This window comes from Arachis hypogaea, chromosome 18, assembly GCF_003086295.3.
Source record: "Arachis hypogaea cultivar Tifrunner chromosome 18, arahy.Tifrunner.gnm2.J5K5, whole genome shotgun sequence".
Lineage (NCBI taxonomy): Eukaryota > Viridiplantae > Streptophyta > Magnoliopsida > Fabales > Fabaceae > Arachis > Arachis hypogaea.
In genome coordinates this window covers 127,959,776-127,977,134 of record NC_092053.1, presented here as the reverse complement: position 1 = coordinate 127,977,134, position 17,359 = coordinate 127,959,776, and the positions used below count along the sequence as shown (strand labels likewise).

The 17,359-nt window shown below is 33.0% G+C and overlaps 1 protein-coding gene across 1 annotated transcript; it reads right to left on the bottom strand.

The window, feature by feature from the left end:
• Positions 1-13,566: 13,566 nt before the first annotated feature.
• Positions 13,567-16,148, bottom strand: LOC112771834 (polyadenylate-binding protein-interacting protein 5). The gene is made up of 3 exons (XM_025816652.2): positions 16,006-16,148; positions 14,997-15,447; positions 13,567-14,173 (listed from the first exon to the last, which is right to left on the bottom strand). The coding sequence occupies exons 2-3, from the start codon at positions 15,390-15,392 to the stop codon at positions 14,009-14,011; spliced, it is 561 nt and encodes a 186-aa protein (XP_025672437.1). The 5' UTR covers positions 15,393-15,447; positions 16,006-16,148; the 3' UTR covers positions 13,567-14,008.
• Positions 16,149-17,359: the final 1,211 nt, after the last annotated feature.

Sequence of the window (17,359 nt, the reverse complement as noted above, 5' to 3'; positions counted from 1 at the left end):
GGTTTTGAACACCCCTAGTGGTGAGTGAGAGAGCTGGTTACTGAACTAGGCCTAGGGTTTTTTATTTGAATTCTGAACCTGTTTGGGTTTCCAAAACCGGCCGATTCACCAATTTTTACTAGAACTGGCCAAATTTAAATGGTTTTCATTGGTTATTTTTTATCCGGTTCTTTGATCTATCTGGATCAATTTTGTGGCTGATTTTTCAATCCGATCGATCGAGTTGGTCCGACTTTGACAAGTATACTCAAAAGTTCGCATGACAGAATGATTCCAAAAAATCTTAACAAATAATTTTTTGAAAAATTTAAAAAGACGACAAAAAAATTTTATATATTAAATATTAAATATATATTCTAAAAAATGATTTTAGAAATTAAATTTTTATAATTATTATTAAAAAAATAAAGTTTTTTTATTTTTAAAATTTTATAATTTTTTGTTAAGAGAATTTAAAAAAAAATTATATATGACCACATTTTTTTGAAAAATAAAAAAATCTAGAAATTAAATTTTATTTCGAATTTTTGTGTGTGTACTTTTTAAATATTTATTTAAATATTGCCACAAAAATTTAGATCTAATGGATAAGTTGTTTGTAGATATGAAAATTTTTTGGTACTTACAAAAAATATAATATTTATTGATTCTTTTAGCCATATTTTTAAATTATTCGAGAGTTGTTTTGTTGATAACATTTTTTAGGGATATTTTTATCGGCCGCTAAACCTTTCAGGTACCGAATTGATAGTTAACCCTAAAAATAGTTATCTTATGATTTGAAAACATATTTCAAAATTTTAATAATGGTAAACTACCGAAAATGCATTCGAATAATTTTGTCATCGACAAAAATGCACCCAAATTTTTTTATCGACAAAAATGCCCTCAAATAATTTTAAAACGCGATAAAAATATCCAACATTAAATATGTATTTCTCAAAAACTGCTTTAGAATTGAATTTTGATGCGGTGTTTTGCAAGCACGATTAGAAAAATGAGATATTTTTATTCTTAAAATTTGGTGAATTTTCGCTGAGTATAGATGTTTTTATGATTTTTTAAAAGTATTATTGGTTGTTGATAAAAAAAATCACCAAAAATATATATACTTAGCGAAAAATCACCAAATTTTATGGATAAAAATATCTCATTTTTTTAATCATGTTTGCAGAAAACTGCATTAAAATTCAATCTTTAAAGTTTTCTTTGATAATACATATTTAATGTTAGATATTTTTGTCGCGTTTTTATTTGAAGGTATTTTTATCGATAACAAAATTCTAGTGTATTTTTTTCGACGACAAAATTCTTTGGGTGTACTTTTGGTGGTTTACCCTTTTAATAATATAAACCTTTTAAAACTTTTTACGTATTTAATATGAGTTTAACATGTAAAATATTTTAAGGTCCGGCAGGTCAATGACTAATTGACCGGTGAGATTCGAATTTTTGACACTTGATTAAACAGACTAGACACTTAAACGAATTAATGATCTAACCATAGACCAACCTAATTTAGTTATGTATATCTTAGGGTTAACCACCAAAAATGCTCTTGAATTATTCTAATGCTAACAAAAATGCCTCCAACTTTGGTTATCGAGAAAAATACCCTTAAATAATTTAAAAACGTGTCAAAATTGCACATCCGTATAAATTAGGGGTGTCAAATGGGTTGAATCCGCCGGGTCGACCCGCTAAACATAGCCCGCTAAATTAAAAAACTCGCCAAACCCGCACTACTAAATTGGCGGGTTTTGGCGGGGTGGGCCGGGCCGGTTCACCGGGCCGAAAATTTTTATTTTTCTTTTTTTATTAAATAAAAGAGTGATTACTATTATAAAATTAATAATTATAGAATTTTTAAACACATTTTTTTGTTTTTATTTTTATTCTTCTTTTAGTTATTAACTTTATTTATTTTATTTTTCAATTTCGTATATTTGTTCAAATTATGTGACTTATTTTTTAAAATAAAGATGGTTCTATTGAAAAATATTATTTTGAACAATTTTATTGAAGTTAAAAAATAAAAGTTAAATAAGAGATAGTGAAAAAAATTATATTATAATTTGACTATTTTTTATTTGTATTTATTTTTTAATTATTTTTTTTAGTTAATTTTAATGAATTTTATCTTTCAACAAAAAAAAGAATCAAGCGGGCTATCCCGCCGACCCGCCAATCCGTCATAAAATGGATCGGGTTAGCATTTTTGAACCCATCTTAGTTGGCGGGGCGGGTCTAGGCGGGGTGGGCCGGCCCGCTTTGCCACCCCTAGTATAAATAGAGGTAGTCCATTAACGTTTTGGTCTGACATGGCAAACGGAGTAGCATATGTGGCAAACAGGAACCACCCTCTTCTCTTCTCTCACTCTCTCATATTTCCTCTCACCCCCTCGCCATCAACCCCTACTATCCTTTTCAAAATCACAAAGCAGAAAAAAAGAGATCCAAATTGAACTAATCTTCAGATATCCCATAAAAGAGAAGGAGATAATAAGCATCAGAATTGATATTCAAATCTACTATTCTCTCTTCTTTCAATTGAACATTTTTTCAAAACCTATTGAACTTTATCAATTGAAACAGACCCAAATTTAAAAGGATAAAATCTAATTTAAACCCTAATTTTTATTAAAATCATAATTCATTAACAAGAGTAGCATTAATCAGTAATCAGCAATAAACTAAATAAAAAAAGTTCCACAACAAAAATAACTAAAGAAATTAGGACTCAAGTAGAAAGCAGAAACAGAAGTAATAGTGGACTGTCGACAAGAAAAGAGCAGCGCGACCGAGGACCACTGGCAAGAAAAGAGCAGTACGAGTAAGGACAATTAGCCAAGGAGGAGCAACACAGTTTAGGACTTACTGCAAAAGAAGAGCAGCGTGAACAAGGACCATTGGCTAAGGAGAGAAAGCAGTAAGAAAGTTGATCCTCGAGTAGAAAACGTTTATTTCTTCTCAACACAATTTTTGGTAAGGTTTTAGAATGCATGCAATGAATGGCGACATATTTGTCAACTTTTTCATTTTTTATGTTGTTGAGAGAGGGAGAGCGAGTGAGAGAAAGTAAGAGAAGAAGGTAGAAAAAATGAGTAAGAGAAAGTGAGAGAAGAAGAAAGGTAGAGGATAGGGAGAGGGATGGAGTTGGGTGATGGTAGTTCGTTAGCGACGGATGCTGCAGATGGTGAGTAGGTTAGAGAGTGGATTAGTGAGAGCAAGACTATAAGAGGAAATGTGAGAGAATGAAAGAAAATGAGAATAAATTGAGATCTAGGATTTTAAATTTGGGATAAAAATATAGCAGGGCTATGTCAGCTTTTTTGTTTATCACATATACTACTTCATTCATTTGTCATATTAGACCAAAATTAAAACAGACGTGCAGTTTTAGTATGTTTTTAAATTATTTAAAGGTATTTTTATCGATAACAAAAGTTGAAGGTATTTTTGTTAGCATCAAAATAATTCGGGACATTTTTGTGATTAACTCAAATAGTTATTATCGTTGACATGTCGTTATATAATTTGAAGTACATATAAAACTATTTTAAACTGATAATATATTAAAATTAAATTTATTTAATATATTAAAAATATTAAAAAATTTTAATTTTTAATAATTTTTAATAAAATATTTTTTATATATTCTTAAAATATATTTTTATTACACATGTTGACAAAATAAAAAATAAAAAAGCAAACGCACCCTTAAGGGGGAAAAAAAAAATTAGCCAAGCAGGCAAGCACACGCAGTTTTGACTAAAACGAAAAAACAAACACTCAAAAGCAATTATCTTTACTTTATCGCTGAATTAATTAACTTTTTATTTTTGTTAGGGTTTTTAAATAACCAATGTAACATTAATTTTTTAGTCTTATAATTAATTGTTTTATAGTTCAAATGCTACAAGGTGAACTTTTTTTTATGTTTAAGAAGAAAAAAATATATGAGACACCAAAGAAATTAAACCAAATACCCCAATTCTCTTAGGTAGTGTTTGGTGGAGAGATAGAGACGGAAAGACTGAGACTGAGAGACAGAGACTAAGAAACATGGATTGAAATAAATCTCAATATTCTGTTTGGTGCAAAATGGGAGACAGGAGTTGAAACAAGAATGAAACTTTAATTTAATTTGCACAAAGGGTAAAATTGGAATTAATTAATTGAAATGAAAGTATTTTAGGTATAAAATGTTATTAAAGTTTCAGTCTCCATCTCTAAAAATTTCAGTCCCCTGTGTCCCTACTTTTTGGAGGTACTGAAATACTGAAATTTTAGAGACAGAGACAGAAATTTTAGTACCAGTCTCTGAACTAACAAACACGATACTGAGTCTCAGTCTCTCAGTCTCTGTTTCAGTACCTCAAAACAAACGCTACCTTAAAGAATATTAAAAACAAGAGAGTAATTTAAAAAGTATATTATTAAATGTGTTGATAAAAATACAATGTACAAGGATATATATGTGCTAGAAGAATTAAAATAATAAAAACATAAAATCTTACAATAAATATACAGATATGCTATATAAATATAAATGATACTAGCTAATTTTAATTGATCCTAATTATACTCTAACATCTCCCCTCTCCCCTCAAATTCAAGTGGGAGCTAAATATATCATCTTGAGTTTGATTACTAGAGTCCGAAAATGAGTAAGATGATGAACCTTTATAAAGATATCAAAAGTCTTATCTAGAGTTCCAACAGCTATGAGACAAACAACATCAATAAGGAGACGTTGCCGGACAAAGTGACAATCAATCTCAATGTATTTGATGCATTCATGAAAAATATTATTATGGGCAATCTGAATAGCACTGCAGTTGTCACAAAAAAACATCAGTCGGAGACAACTGAGGAGTACCCAAGTCTTCGAGAAGCCAACAAATCGAGACAACATCAGCATGATATTCAGCTTCTGTGCTTGATCGAGTAGTGAACGTTTGCTTCTTAGCTCACCAGAAAATGAGAGAGCTACCAAGAAACAAACAATAACCAGTAGTAGAACGACGATCAGTGGGATCACCAACCCAATCAGCATATGAGTACGCCTGAAGGGATAAATATGACTGGGCAAAAAAATAAATGCCATGAAAGAGAGTGCCTTTGATGTAGCGAAGAATGTGAAGAATTGCTGCATAATGAGTAGTATGAGGAGCTGGCAAGAACTGGCTAAGAACATGAACTGGATAGGTGATGTTTGGTTGTGTGACAGTCAAGTAGACGAGACCTCCAACTAACTGTCAATAAAGAGTAGAATTATCCAAAATAGTGTCATCCATAGGAGTAAATCAAACATTAGGCTCAAGGAGAGTAGACTCAGTGCGACTATCTGTAATTCCAAGAAGATACGAAACATATTTAGCTTGAGAGAGATAGACTCCGTCATCTGTGGATATGACTTCTAGACCAAGAAAATAACTGAGAGAACCAAGATCTTTTATCTCAAAAGTATGGTAAAGAGATGCTTTAAGATCAGAGATACCATCAACATCATCTCCAGTAATGATCATGTCATCAACATACAAAATAGAAGAACAACGCCAAGAGAGCATTCTTATTAGGACTGCAAGTGAAACCAAAATTGCATATAGTGGTCTTGAACTTTTCAAACCATTCGCAAGGAGTTTGCTTATGACTATAAAGTGCCTTGCAAAGAAGACAGACTTTGCTAGAAGGACAAAGATATCTCAGAGGTGGTTTCATATAGACCTTCTTTTTCAAATTCCCATTAAAAAATGCATTCTTCATATCTATCTAACTGAAAGGCCATTTTTTGACCGCAGCAATTGCAAGGAGAACTCGAATAGATGTGAGATGAGCAACATGAGCAAAAGTCTTTTCATAATCAATACCATACTCTTGCGTACATCCTTGAGCAACCAATCGTGCCTTATAACGGTCAATAGAACTATTAGAGCGAGTCTTGATCTTGTATACCCATCTACTACCCACAACTTCTTGATCAGAAGGAGGATCAACCAAGTCCCAAGTGTGTGCTTTTTCAAGTGCCTGGATTTTTTCTTGCATTGCTTGCTGCCAAATTGGATTTATGGAGGCTTCTCGGAATCACTTAGGTTCATGGTGATGAAGAATAATAGAAAAACAATAATAATCAAGAAGATGAGGAGATGAACTTCTTACCCTAGAAGAACAATTGGAGGGAAGGGGCATGACAGCAGGAGCAGGATCATCGTCCGGTCTGGAATCATCGGGAGATAGAGAAGGCGGAAGAGTAGGGGACTGGAGAGGTTGACTTGAGATAGAACCTGTAAAATCATCACTAGGAAAAAACATCAACATTAGGATTAGTGAAAAATAGTGAATGAGTAGAAGAAATGGACTCAAATGAGGAGAACCTAGAAAACATGTGATGCTCCCAGAATACATGACGAGATATACGAATGTGTCTAGAGAGAAGATCCCAACAACGATAACCCTTGTTTGCAGTGTCATAACCAAGGAAACAACACATGCGAGTCCGAGGTTCAAGTTTACTATGTTCATGAGGCTGAAGAAGAATAAAACAGACACAACCAAAGACTCGAAGAGAACTGTAATATGAAGAAGTATGATAAAGACGCTCAAAGGGAGTAACGTTACCAAGGACAAAAGAAGGAAGTCTATTGATAACATGGATAGCAGTAAGAACAACTTTATCCCAAGTATGCTCAGGATACGAAGAAGAAATAAGCATTGCACGAACAGATTCAAGAATGTGATGGTGTTTGCGTTCAGCCCGTTCATTTTGTTGAGACGTACTAGGGCAAGAAAACTCAGATAAAGTACTCTAATCAGCAAGAAAAGTTAAAAGTTTGGAATCACGGTATTCCATAGCATTATCGCGTCGAAAAACTTTAATGACCTTGGAAAACTGAGTTTTAATCATAGTGGCAAAGTTAATATAAATCTGAGGTAGCTAATGGCGATTAGTAATCAAATAAACACAAGTAAAGCGTGAATAATCATCAATGAAAAACTACAAAGTATCGTATCTCTCCCATAGAAGCGGTGGGAGCGGGTCCCCAAACATCAGAGTAGATAAGATAAAAAAAAAGAGCAAGCAAGAGAAAGATTGTTATGAAAAGATAAAGCAAGTTGTTTGGCAGGTTGACAAAAAATACAATCAAAAGACTCATTATTAACCTGACCCAAAACACCCTTAAACACAAGAGAACGCAATTTTTCCTAAGGAGCTGTGGGTAAGATGGTGATGCCACAAGTGAAGTGTAGATGGAGAAGAAACAACACAAAGATTTGACGCAGGAGGAATATGAAGATTCTCGAGCTCAAACAATCTTCCGACCTTACAGCTAGTCCCGATGATTTGTCACGTTCGACAATCCTGTACACAACAACCAGAAATAAAAAAATTGACATAAAAACTGAGATCAACAAGTTGACTAACAGAAATAAGATTAAAGTTTAATTTTGGAATATAATAAGTATTAGAGAGATTAAAATGTGACTGTGAAATAAAACCCTTATGTGTTGCATGCAAGAGGAAACCATCAGCAGTATTGACAGAAGGTGTATTTAGAGTGGTAGACAAAAACGACAAAAGATGACGCAAAAAAGACATGTGATAAAAGCAACCGAAATCAAAATACCATTTAGAATTACGTTGGAGGAGTGAAAAAAACAACAACAGTATTACCAGAAAAAGAGAGAAGTTGCTTAAGAAGGGACTCAATATCGGATAGAGAGACATGAGATGGGTTGAGACAAACGGAGCTGGTAGATTCATTAGCAGCAGTAGCAGGCACATTCTTAGAGTAGTTAGGACGAGAATGATACTTGTTATAATCTAAACGTGGTGGGCAAGTAGGACAGGTAGTAATTGAGTATCCCGAGAGCTTACAATAATGGCAGAGCAGGTTGGGACAATTGTAGTTAATGTGACCTTGCTATTTACATTTTCGACATTCAATAGAAGGATAGTTAAAGAGGTGCCCAAAATGGTCATAGTTTCGACAAAATTCATCCTTTCTATCTATGACAGCAAACACATCTGATTTTTTCATAACAGTAGATACAAAGATGAAAGATAGGAAAGAAAACTGTAAGATCAGAGCAAAAATCGAGAAAACGGAAGTCAAGATCAGAAAATCTCACCAAAAAACTTTAGGATAGGTCCCACTATGTGCCACGTCAGCAGAAGAGGTCATGTGACGACATATGAGAGGGAGAGAAAGACACGTCAACGCTGACGCGGGAAGAGCTGGCATGCGGTTTAGGAGGGGACCGGGCTGGGTTGACACACGAGTCGGTTGTAGGCACCCTATCTAGACACATGTGACGCTTCTGGGCCGTTGATCCAATGATGCTGGAAGCGTCTGGAAGGAGGCAGAGAAGCAAATGGACAACAATCCTGAGGCCGCATGTCCGGTGGTTTTCGGCGGTAAGGCTGGACTCGTTGAACTCGTAACGACGAGACGAAGACGGTGGTAAGGGAAGTGACAAACCAAAGCGTCTGGAAGGATCGAAAAATAAGGGCAAATAACACTGCCGGAAGAAAAAAAATAATGGGCTATAAACGGGTTTCCATGGAGAAAAAAAAATCTATGCTCTTAATACCATGTTAAAAACAAGAGAGTAATTTAAAGAGTATATTATTAAGTGTGTTGACAAATGTACAATGTACAAAGGTATATATAGGTCTTAGAAGAATCAAAGCAATAAAAACATAAAATTCTATAATAAACATACAGATATGCTATAAAAATATAAATGATGCTAACTAATCTTAATTGATTCTAATTATATTCTAACAAAGAAAAAATAAAAAAAATTAGTTACTATTAAAGAAAGGTGATATAATTCGCATAAATTTTTATTTTAAAATTATTATGATTTTATCCTATTCACTTGAAGAATTAAATATTAAATAATACATAGGTAAATTGTAAGAAAAAGTATATATTACAGAAAAATTGATAAATAAAATATGTAAAGTAACTTGCTGTCTTAAAAGTGAATTTTTCAAAATTTAAACTTGTGTTCTTATTTTAAGAAGATACCAAATTATTAAAGTTGGTAGACAAAAATATATAAGGACAATTTACTTAAATGGAATAAATGGAGAAAGAGTTTACTCAATAGTAACAATTGAGAATTGGTTATGTACATGTCCTATTACTCTTTAATATAATCCGTGGAACTCTTACCACGTTTTAGCATTATACACATAAACCATGGTACCCTACCACAGTTTACGAAGAAAGCAATATAATCATAAACCGTGATACCCCTTCCACAGTTTATGAATAAGAGAAATGCATACATAAATCGTGGTACCCCTTTCACGGTTTATGAGGAGTAAAAATTATATATATATATATATATATATATATATATATATATATATATATATATATATATATATATATATATATATACACGGTGAAAATCAATAGTGTTGAAGGAAGCATTTTCACAATGGCAAGTGAGGATGAGAGTTTCTTAGTGCTAGTGCATTGCTCTGGGAAAATTCAAAGAAACAAGAAATATGGTGTGAAGTTCACTGACAGAGAATCCTTGAGTGTATTTATCAGTTCATCAAATACCTTGTCAGATCTAAAGAACAGCATATTGCAGAAGCTTGGGGTGTTTGTGAGCAAGTGGGTGAAGAAGTTATTCTATAAGATCCTATCGCAGTTGTGTCTACCGATGTGAAGTATGATACGTTTGTGTTTGCGGGCGATGAAGATATTCTGGTTCTGTTTCATTGTCTTATGAGTTTTCCAGAGGTCAAAATACACGAGTTGTATGCAAAGTTGGAGGTCAGTGTCGATAGTTCTGAGGCTTCAGCTCCGGCTCCTCACTCGATTGCCATGGGCAGTGCCTCTAATTCGATGGCTGTGGCTACACCAACTGTTTCGTACGTTGCATCTCCTTTCTTTGCGGCTGATTTAGACCGTGCAGAGATAGTTGGTTCTGTACCATTCGAGAACCCTGCGGTCCGGCATCAGACATATGACGTGGATAATGGTCCTGGCATTATTATTGATGTTCTAGGGTTGGTGGAACCTGATCGAGTTGAGAATGCAATGCAGAACGATGACTCAGACCAGGAGCCTGTTGATATAATTAGGGATAGCGATGATGATACAGGTGCCAACCCACAAACACAGCATGGCCCTTCAAGTTTTGGCACACAGCAGTACCCTCTGCACTTCTCCACTCTAAACTTGGAGGCTATGGGGCAATAGTCAGCCGGAGATGCTGCCGTTGGGGGGTCTTCTATAGAATTTCAGATTGGACAATCATTCCAGAATAAAGAGGAAACTGTTTTGAGTGTGAAGGATTATAGCATCCGTCAAGTTGTTGAGTACAGGGTCTTAGAGTCAGATCATCTGAAGTATCATAGAAAATGCAAGGAGTTCAGCAAAGGTTGCAGTTGGTTAATTCGCATCTCGCTTCGTGCATGAAAGGGCACTTGGAAGGTTAGAAGGTACAACGGTCTACACACTTTCTTGGGCACCTCTATTTCGAGTGACCACCGACAGCTATAAACTAAATGACTCACGTCTCAATCACGCAATCTATCCAAAAAAAGATGTGCTGACACCACTCTTTGCTCTCTGGCATCGGATGTCGGTAGATATGTTGTCCACCTACAATATTCGTTGTGAGCATTGCATAGAGAACGATACTACATCAAATTAGACATGTAATCCACACAAATCAATAATCCATACCTGGATGCCAGCGAAAATCCAAACATGTCAAAACCACTAGGTCAGAGAGTGAAAAACCTCCAGAAAATCCAAGACTGTAGTAGCTGAAGTGGTCCGGCCAAGTTAACAATGTTTCTGTTTGTCGCTCGACACATACATCTATACAACCAGGCCAGTGCAGTCGATCCCCAGCTATATTTTCCCAAGTCGTCCATCGAAGCCAGAAATGGCAACTGTTGAAGGTGAACCCGGTTCGCGTTCTTGTCCCCAAATAGTTGAGACGACAACATCATAATGTAAGCACGCGCGTATATATGCACTATCTCCTCACTTGCATCTGCTGGGAGAACCCGAAACCTCTCATGGAATCATGTGAAGTGAACCGTCATCTGCTTGACTTTATTCGGTGGCAGTAGCTCGCCAAACAATTCCTAAAACCACTCCCATGCTGGTTTTCCATTGTCCATCAGATGCTCAAAGTCAGTGAGGCACCCACTAATGGCCTCCCCATCAATAGGTAAACCCAGCTTATATGCCACATCCTGCAAAGTGATAGTGCATTCTCCAAACGGTATGTGGAACGTGTGCGTCTCAGGACACCACCTCTCAATGAATGCGCTAAGTAGAGCCTCATCAACCCAGAACCAGTGACTGTTCAGCCTAGCCAAGTGATACAAATCTGCAGTTTTCAAATACGGTATAATTCATTCATACAGAGGCATATTCTATTGTCTCCTAACACAGGAAATACACCTAGTTGGCTGCAACATTATGGAAGATAACATTATTTCGACACTCATGAAATTTTAAAAATATAGTGTTCATTAACGACAAAATTAATTCGACACATGAAATTTAAAAAAATTACGGTTCGTTAACGAAAAAAATTAATTCGACACTTATCAAATTATAAAAAACTATGGTTCACCAACGGAGAAATTAATTCGCAAAAAATCAAATTTTAAAAAGGTGTACCTCTTTAACAAAAAAATTAATTCGACATATCAAATTATAAAAAATATGGTTCACTAACGAAGAATTTAATTCGCAAAAAATCTAACTTTAAGAAATATGGCTCTTTAACAAAAAAATTAATTCGACACATATCAAATTATAAAAAAATCTGGTTCACTAACGAAAATATTATATGGAAAAAATTAATTCGACACGTATCAGATTTTAAAAGATATGGCTCGCTAACGAAAATTAATTCGCCAGAAACTAATTTTCAACAAACTAACCTCTTGATCGATGTTTTCAGCCACGTGTGCAACGCCATTCAACCGGTACATGCGAACTTCGTCTTCCATGGCTCCACCACGCCAGAGTCTTCTCTCTCAACTCCTCACCACCAAAAACTCTAACCCCACAATAATGTAATCCGTCAATAGGTTTCGCAGATTATGTATATATATAGCTACTCATAAACCGTGTGCCCACAATGTTCTCTTCATAAACCGTGGAAGGGGTACCACAGTTTATGCTTATAATGCTTCCTTTATAAACCGTTGGAGTGTACCACGGTTTATGTGTTAGTGGTAAAACGTGGAAGGGGTTCCACAGATTATATAAAGATGGATCAGGACATGTAAGTAACCAATTCTCAATTGTTGTAATTGAATAAACTTTTCTTCCATTTATTTTATATAGGTAAATTGCCCTATAATGTTATTTTGAATAAAACTCTACAACCAAGTAAAATACTTAACCAAGTCCAACTAAATTGTTATAACCGTTTTCCACATCAGATGCTCCTTCTTCTTTTCCTTCTTCTTCACGTTCTTCCTCCTCTATCTCCCACTAATGTTGTTACTTCTTCTTCTTCTCCTCCTCCTCTTTGTTTTTATCTCATATTTATCTTTTGTTATTGTCGTCGTCACCACACTACACCATCACCTCAATCTCCTCCTCTTCCTGCTCCTCCTCATCTTCTCCTCTTCCTCCTTCTCCTCCTCCTCCTCCTCCTCCTCCTCCTCTTCATTATCGTTATCGTTATTGTCATCGTCGTCTTCTTTTTATATGTATAACAGTTCAAATTCAGAATGCACCAAAATTCTTTAATGATGATGACAGACAAACGAACTCAGTTCAAAACAAACTCAGACCAGAATGCACCAAAATTACTTAATGATAGCTCAAAACTCCTCCTCTTCTTCTTCTTCTTGTTTTACTTTTTCATTATTCTTCTAGTTTTACTCTCTTAACAAGAATAAAAATAAGAAAAAATTAAACAAAGAAAAAGAAAAATGCATAATGTGACAAAATCACAAGGAAGAGGAGGAAGAAAAGAAAAGAAATACGCAGCAACAACAACACCAATAAAAGAACAACGATAAGGAGGAAACATACGAAGAAGAAGATAAAGAGGAAACACGCAAAGAAGAAGGAGGATTGTGAAAAAGAAGAAGGAAAAACACGAAGAAAAAGGAAGAGGAACGCAAGAACGCTCACGTAGTTGGAACGTGTATTTACGCTCTTACTAATAAAATTGATTTTTGTTGGATTTAGACTAACTTAAATTTAATTGACAAAAGGACTTGAATTTGTAGCATAATTCTTTTATTTCTTCTTGTAATTGTAACTGATTCTCAATACCTCTTACTACCAAGATAAATATGGGTTTCAATAAACTATATTTTTGTTATCATTTTTATAACAGTATACTTTTGCTGCAAAAAATTCTTTAAAATGAAAAGAATAGTAATATAAAAAATATAAAAATATTATTTATACACTAAAATCAGTATCATATATAATTTAACTCATTTTTAATATATATTCCATACAGATAACTAATTTTAATATATATCTAATAGGATTGAAAAAAACAAGGATTTGATTATGAAGTGATCAATAAGGCACAATAGCATACTTCGAAATTTAAATTTTCTTTTTCGTACAACATATCTTCCATTGCAAAATCTCCAAGGTATGCTCACAAGCTACAATGCTTTAACAAGCCAGCTAACCAAATCCCAAATAATTTTTTTTTAAAAATCACCTTTTGGATCAATTTTTTTCCTTTTCTTGTACCATTTTTGGCATGTCATACAAGTAAAAGCTGCAGAGTCACACACACTTCAATGTGTAACAACTAACAAATCAAAATAAAGAAACATTTTTCAATCCATACTCCATAGTCCATAGGGGGTAAAAAGAAACCAAGATGCAGCTGAGAAACTATACAAACACCACCCAAAAAAAAAGGAAACAAATTATGTATGTGAGAGGCTGCTTCAACCTAAGGTAAAACTTTACCCTATTTTACACACCAATTTGAGCAAAAGATTCGTTTTTCTTTTTATGTAATTTCATAATGTATTGGCAGATAAATGGGATGAAGAAGTTGAAGTGCTAGCTTCAGCTGCTACATTCTTCAGTTTCAATGATGCAGAATCAGAAGCTGATCCAGATTCCGATACATCGCCAATATCCAGCGTCTCCGGAAGACTTCCAGAGGACTCGACACCATCGAACTGCAAAGTGGGTAAACAATTACCCCTTAAAATATGTACCACAGAGACATAATATGAACAATGAATATAATTTGGTTATACTATTTAATGGATTAGTCACACAAAAAAAAATACGATTTAATGGATTTGGGAAATTATATCAACTCAGACAAACAGGTATGAAACAGACAGGTCAAACATCAATAGGTAGGAAAACTTCGAATTGACTCAATTTGTTTGGTTTCTGTTTTCATTTTTTGTTTCTATTTTAATTTCCTATTTCTATTCCAAATATTTTTGTTTTCAAGATTTTGTGAAAGAAGTGCATGCAAAAGCGAAAGTAAAGAGAGGATTGTATTATTTTCACTTTTTTTCTTCACTCTGAAAACAAAACATTAGAAGTGATAGCAGAAAATGAAACCGGAAACCAATCAAACCCTGAACTACTTCCAAGAAAATAAGACCAACCATTAAAACAATTGAACTTGAAACCAAATGAAGTACTTATAATAATTCAAAGGGGAAATAAATGGAATTCAAACTTTCCAAGATTCAAAACATTCTACTTAGGAATCTCAAATAACTTGTTGAGATTTAATGTACAAAAGGTGAACATGCATATATCAATTATTTGTTTTCCTCCGCGATTAAATTCCAACTGCAAATACTCTTGCCACAATCAGTGATTCAACATTTGCAAAAAATTACACAGATTTGAGTGGCATGGAGTACATAATTAGGTAAACTGTGAATATAAAATTTCTAGAACAATGAAACAATCAATTAACAAACCAAACAACTTTGCTATCGGTGGACTACAAAATTTAAAGCCAAAAAGCATTACCTTAAGTTCAAGTTGGTTCAGCATTTCAACAGCAGCATCGATGTCACACTCGTTTACCATATAGACATCTCTAAGGGATTCTTCAGAAATACCTGGGAACTGCATTCTAAGATATTCAACATCCATATCAGGATCATAATCCGCGAACTGGTTATCTACAAAACCTGCCGGCACCGAGCCGTAAGAACTAGATGCAGGGTTGTTGATATTCCCTTGGAAAGTTTCGGCAACCGGTTTAGAAGCCGAAGCATTCGAGTGAAACTGATGGTGTTGATTCTGTGCAGCATGATAAGGAGGACTCTGAAATGGATCAGCAGTTGCACCATGTGACTCTCTTTTAGAGAGTGGAACATAGGATGCTGCATATGGATTCAAAGAAGACACTATTTGCTTCATTGAACTTGATTCGAATAAAACACAAAAACAATCTCCTTCTACTTCTTCTTCTTGCCTTTATACACACACATAAAAAAAAAGAACCAAAGAATTAGACAATAAATCCACAGGACTTCAATAGAAAATCTAAATCCACCAGAGAGATTCAATCAATCTAACAGGTTCTACCAGCTTCAAGTTTTACCGCTATCAATGATAAAATGAATTCATGAAAGGAAAAAAATCAAATTAAAATTTTTTAATTCCCTTTTTCACCAAGGCAAGAACTGTTTCAAGTTCAAGTGATGGCAAAAAGAATCTTCAGAAAATAAAAATAGAATATGGATCATAATATTTACTAACATGCTAACTAGTCACTACTAAGAGTCTAAAACCCAAATCTTCAACTTTCCCAATTACCCTTTACAAGAGAAATAACAAATTATGAGATGATCAAGAAAATTAAACAACCCAGAAGAATAAAATTGAAAAATTTGCAACTTTTCGTCCCTTTTCGCAATTGGGTCTCAAAAAAGATTAGAACTTTCATCGGAAAAGAAAACAAAAACGACAAAAAAAAAAAAGAAAACAGTAAAGAAATTGTGATTGATATGAAGAGAGAAAGAGAACGAACCAGTTGAATGGGAAAGGGCGATGAGTGATGATTGAGATCGGTGAGACGGAGAGAGTCAGAGGGAAGAAGTGTAGAACAAATAATTGTGTGATCAATTTGGTGGAAAATCAATCACTCACTCCTAACTTAACAGTGCAAATAAATTAAATATATATATTATTTGTGAATATATATTTTAAAACAAGCCAAATTTAAGAATATATATTTTAAGAGTTTGATATGGTCAGTATAATTATATCTATTTTTTAGATGATTATTTAGGTTGTTAATATAAAATGTAGTTATTTATATTAATATAATATTACGTAATTAAATGTACGTATTTTATATTAATAATGCATCAAAGTTAAATTCATATTAGTATTTAAAGTAATAATATTATGAGAATATAAATCTTTTAAAATTAACGTCGATTCTGACATTATAGATTATGATACAAAAATTTATAGCATTAAACTACTTTTACAAGAAGGCTGTGAGGGACAAAAGTCTACGACGGTTAAAAAGACCATGATCTCTGTAAATAAAAAAAATAAATAATAAATTTTTTAGTTATTATTTTCATATAAAGGAGTTTAATTTTTTATTAATAATTAATTTTAATATTCGTTATCTAAAATTTGAAAAAAAATTAACATGTATACTTTTATATTTGATTAGGTGTTAAAATTTGCTGTACAAATAGAAATAATTAATTGTTATGCTTGCTATTTAAAAATAATATTTTTTCTATATATAAAAAAATCATTAAATATTAGCATAAAAAATTATATTAATAGTTATAAAATTAACTCAAATTTATTTTTTTTAAAAGAATTGAATTTTGATTTTAACTTTTAATCACAATATTAGTATTTTCTTTAAATTATATGTAATAAATATTTGAAGAAAAAAATGAAAATATAGATTAAAAGATAAATAATAAAAATTTAAAAGATAGTTATTTATACAGATGTGACGTTACATAATTAAATATACGTATAAAATTATTTTACATTGATAATGTATTAAAATTAAATTCATATTTTAAATTCAGCCAAATATAATTTATTGATTTCGATAAAAAAAAATTGAAAAAAAATCTATATAACAATCCGGACGTATTGTATTTGGCATTTTTTAATTATTGATAAAATAATTAAATAATATTAAATATAATAAATATATAACTATGAATATCACATAAATAAAATTATTGGGTTCTGGCTTTTTTGGATATTAATATCAATTAGTATTAACTATTAAGTTTGATTTTATTTTGTTTTTAAAAAAGAAAAAAAATTAGAATAAATAATTATTTTAGCATTCGAAATATTCTAATTTTAATAAAATAGATTATAATATTTTATTGACA

What these genes read in the sequence shown, in the direction of transcription:
- LOC112771834 (XM_025816652.2), bottom strand. Translation starts at nt 15,392, where the DNA reads ATGAAGCAAATAGTGTCTTCTTTGAATCCATATGCAGCATCCTATGTT. An exon ending in TGAACCAACTTGAACTTAAG is followed by an intron (nt 14,174 to 14,996) that starts GTAATGCTTTTT and finishes CCCACTTTGCAG; the next exon opens with TTCGATGGTGTCGAGTCCTC.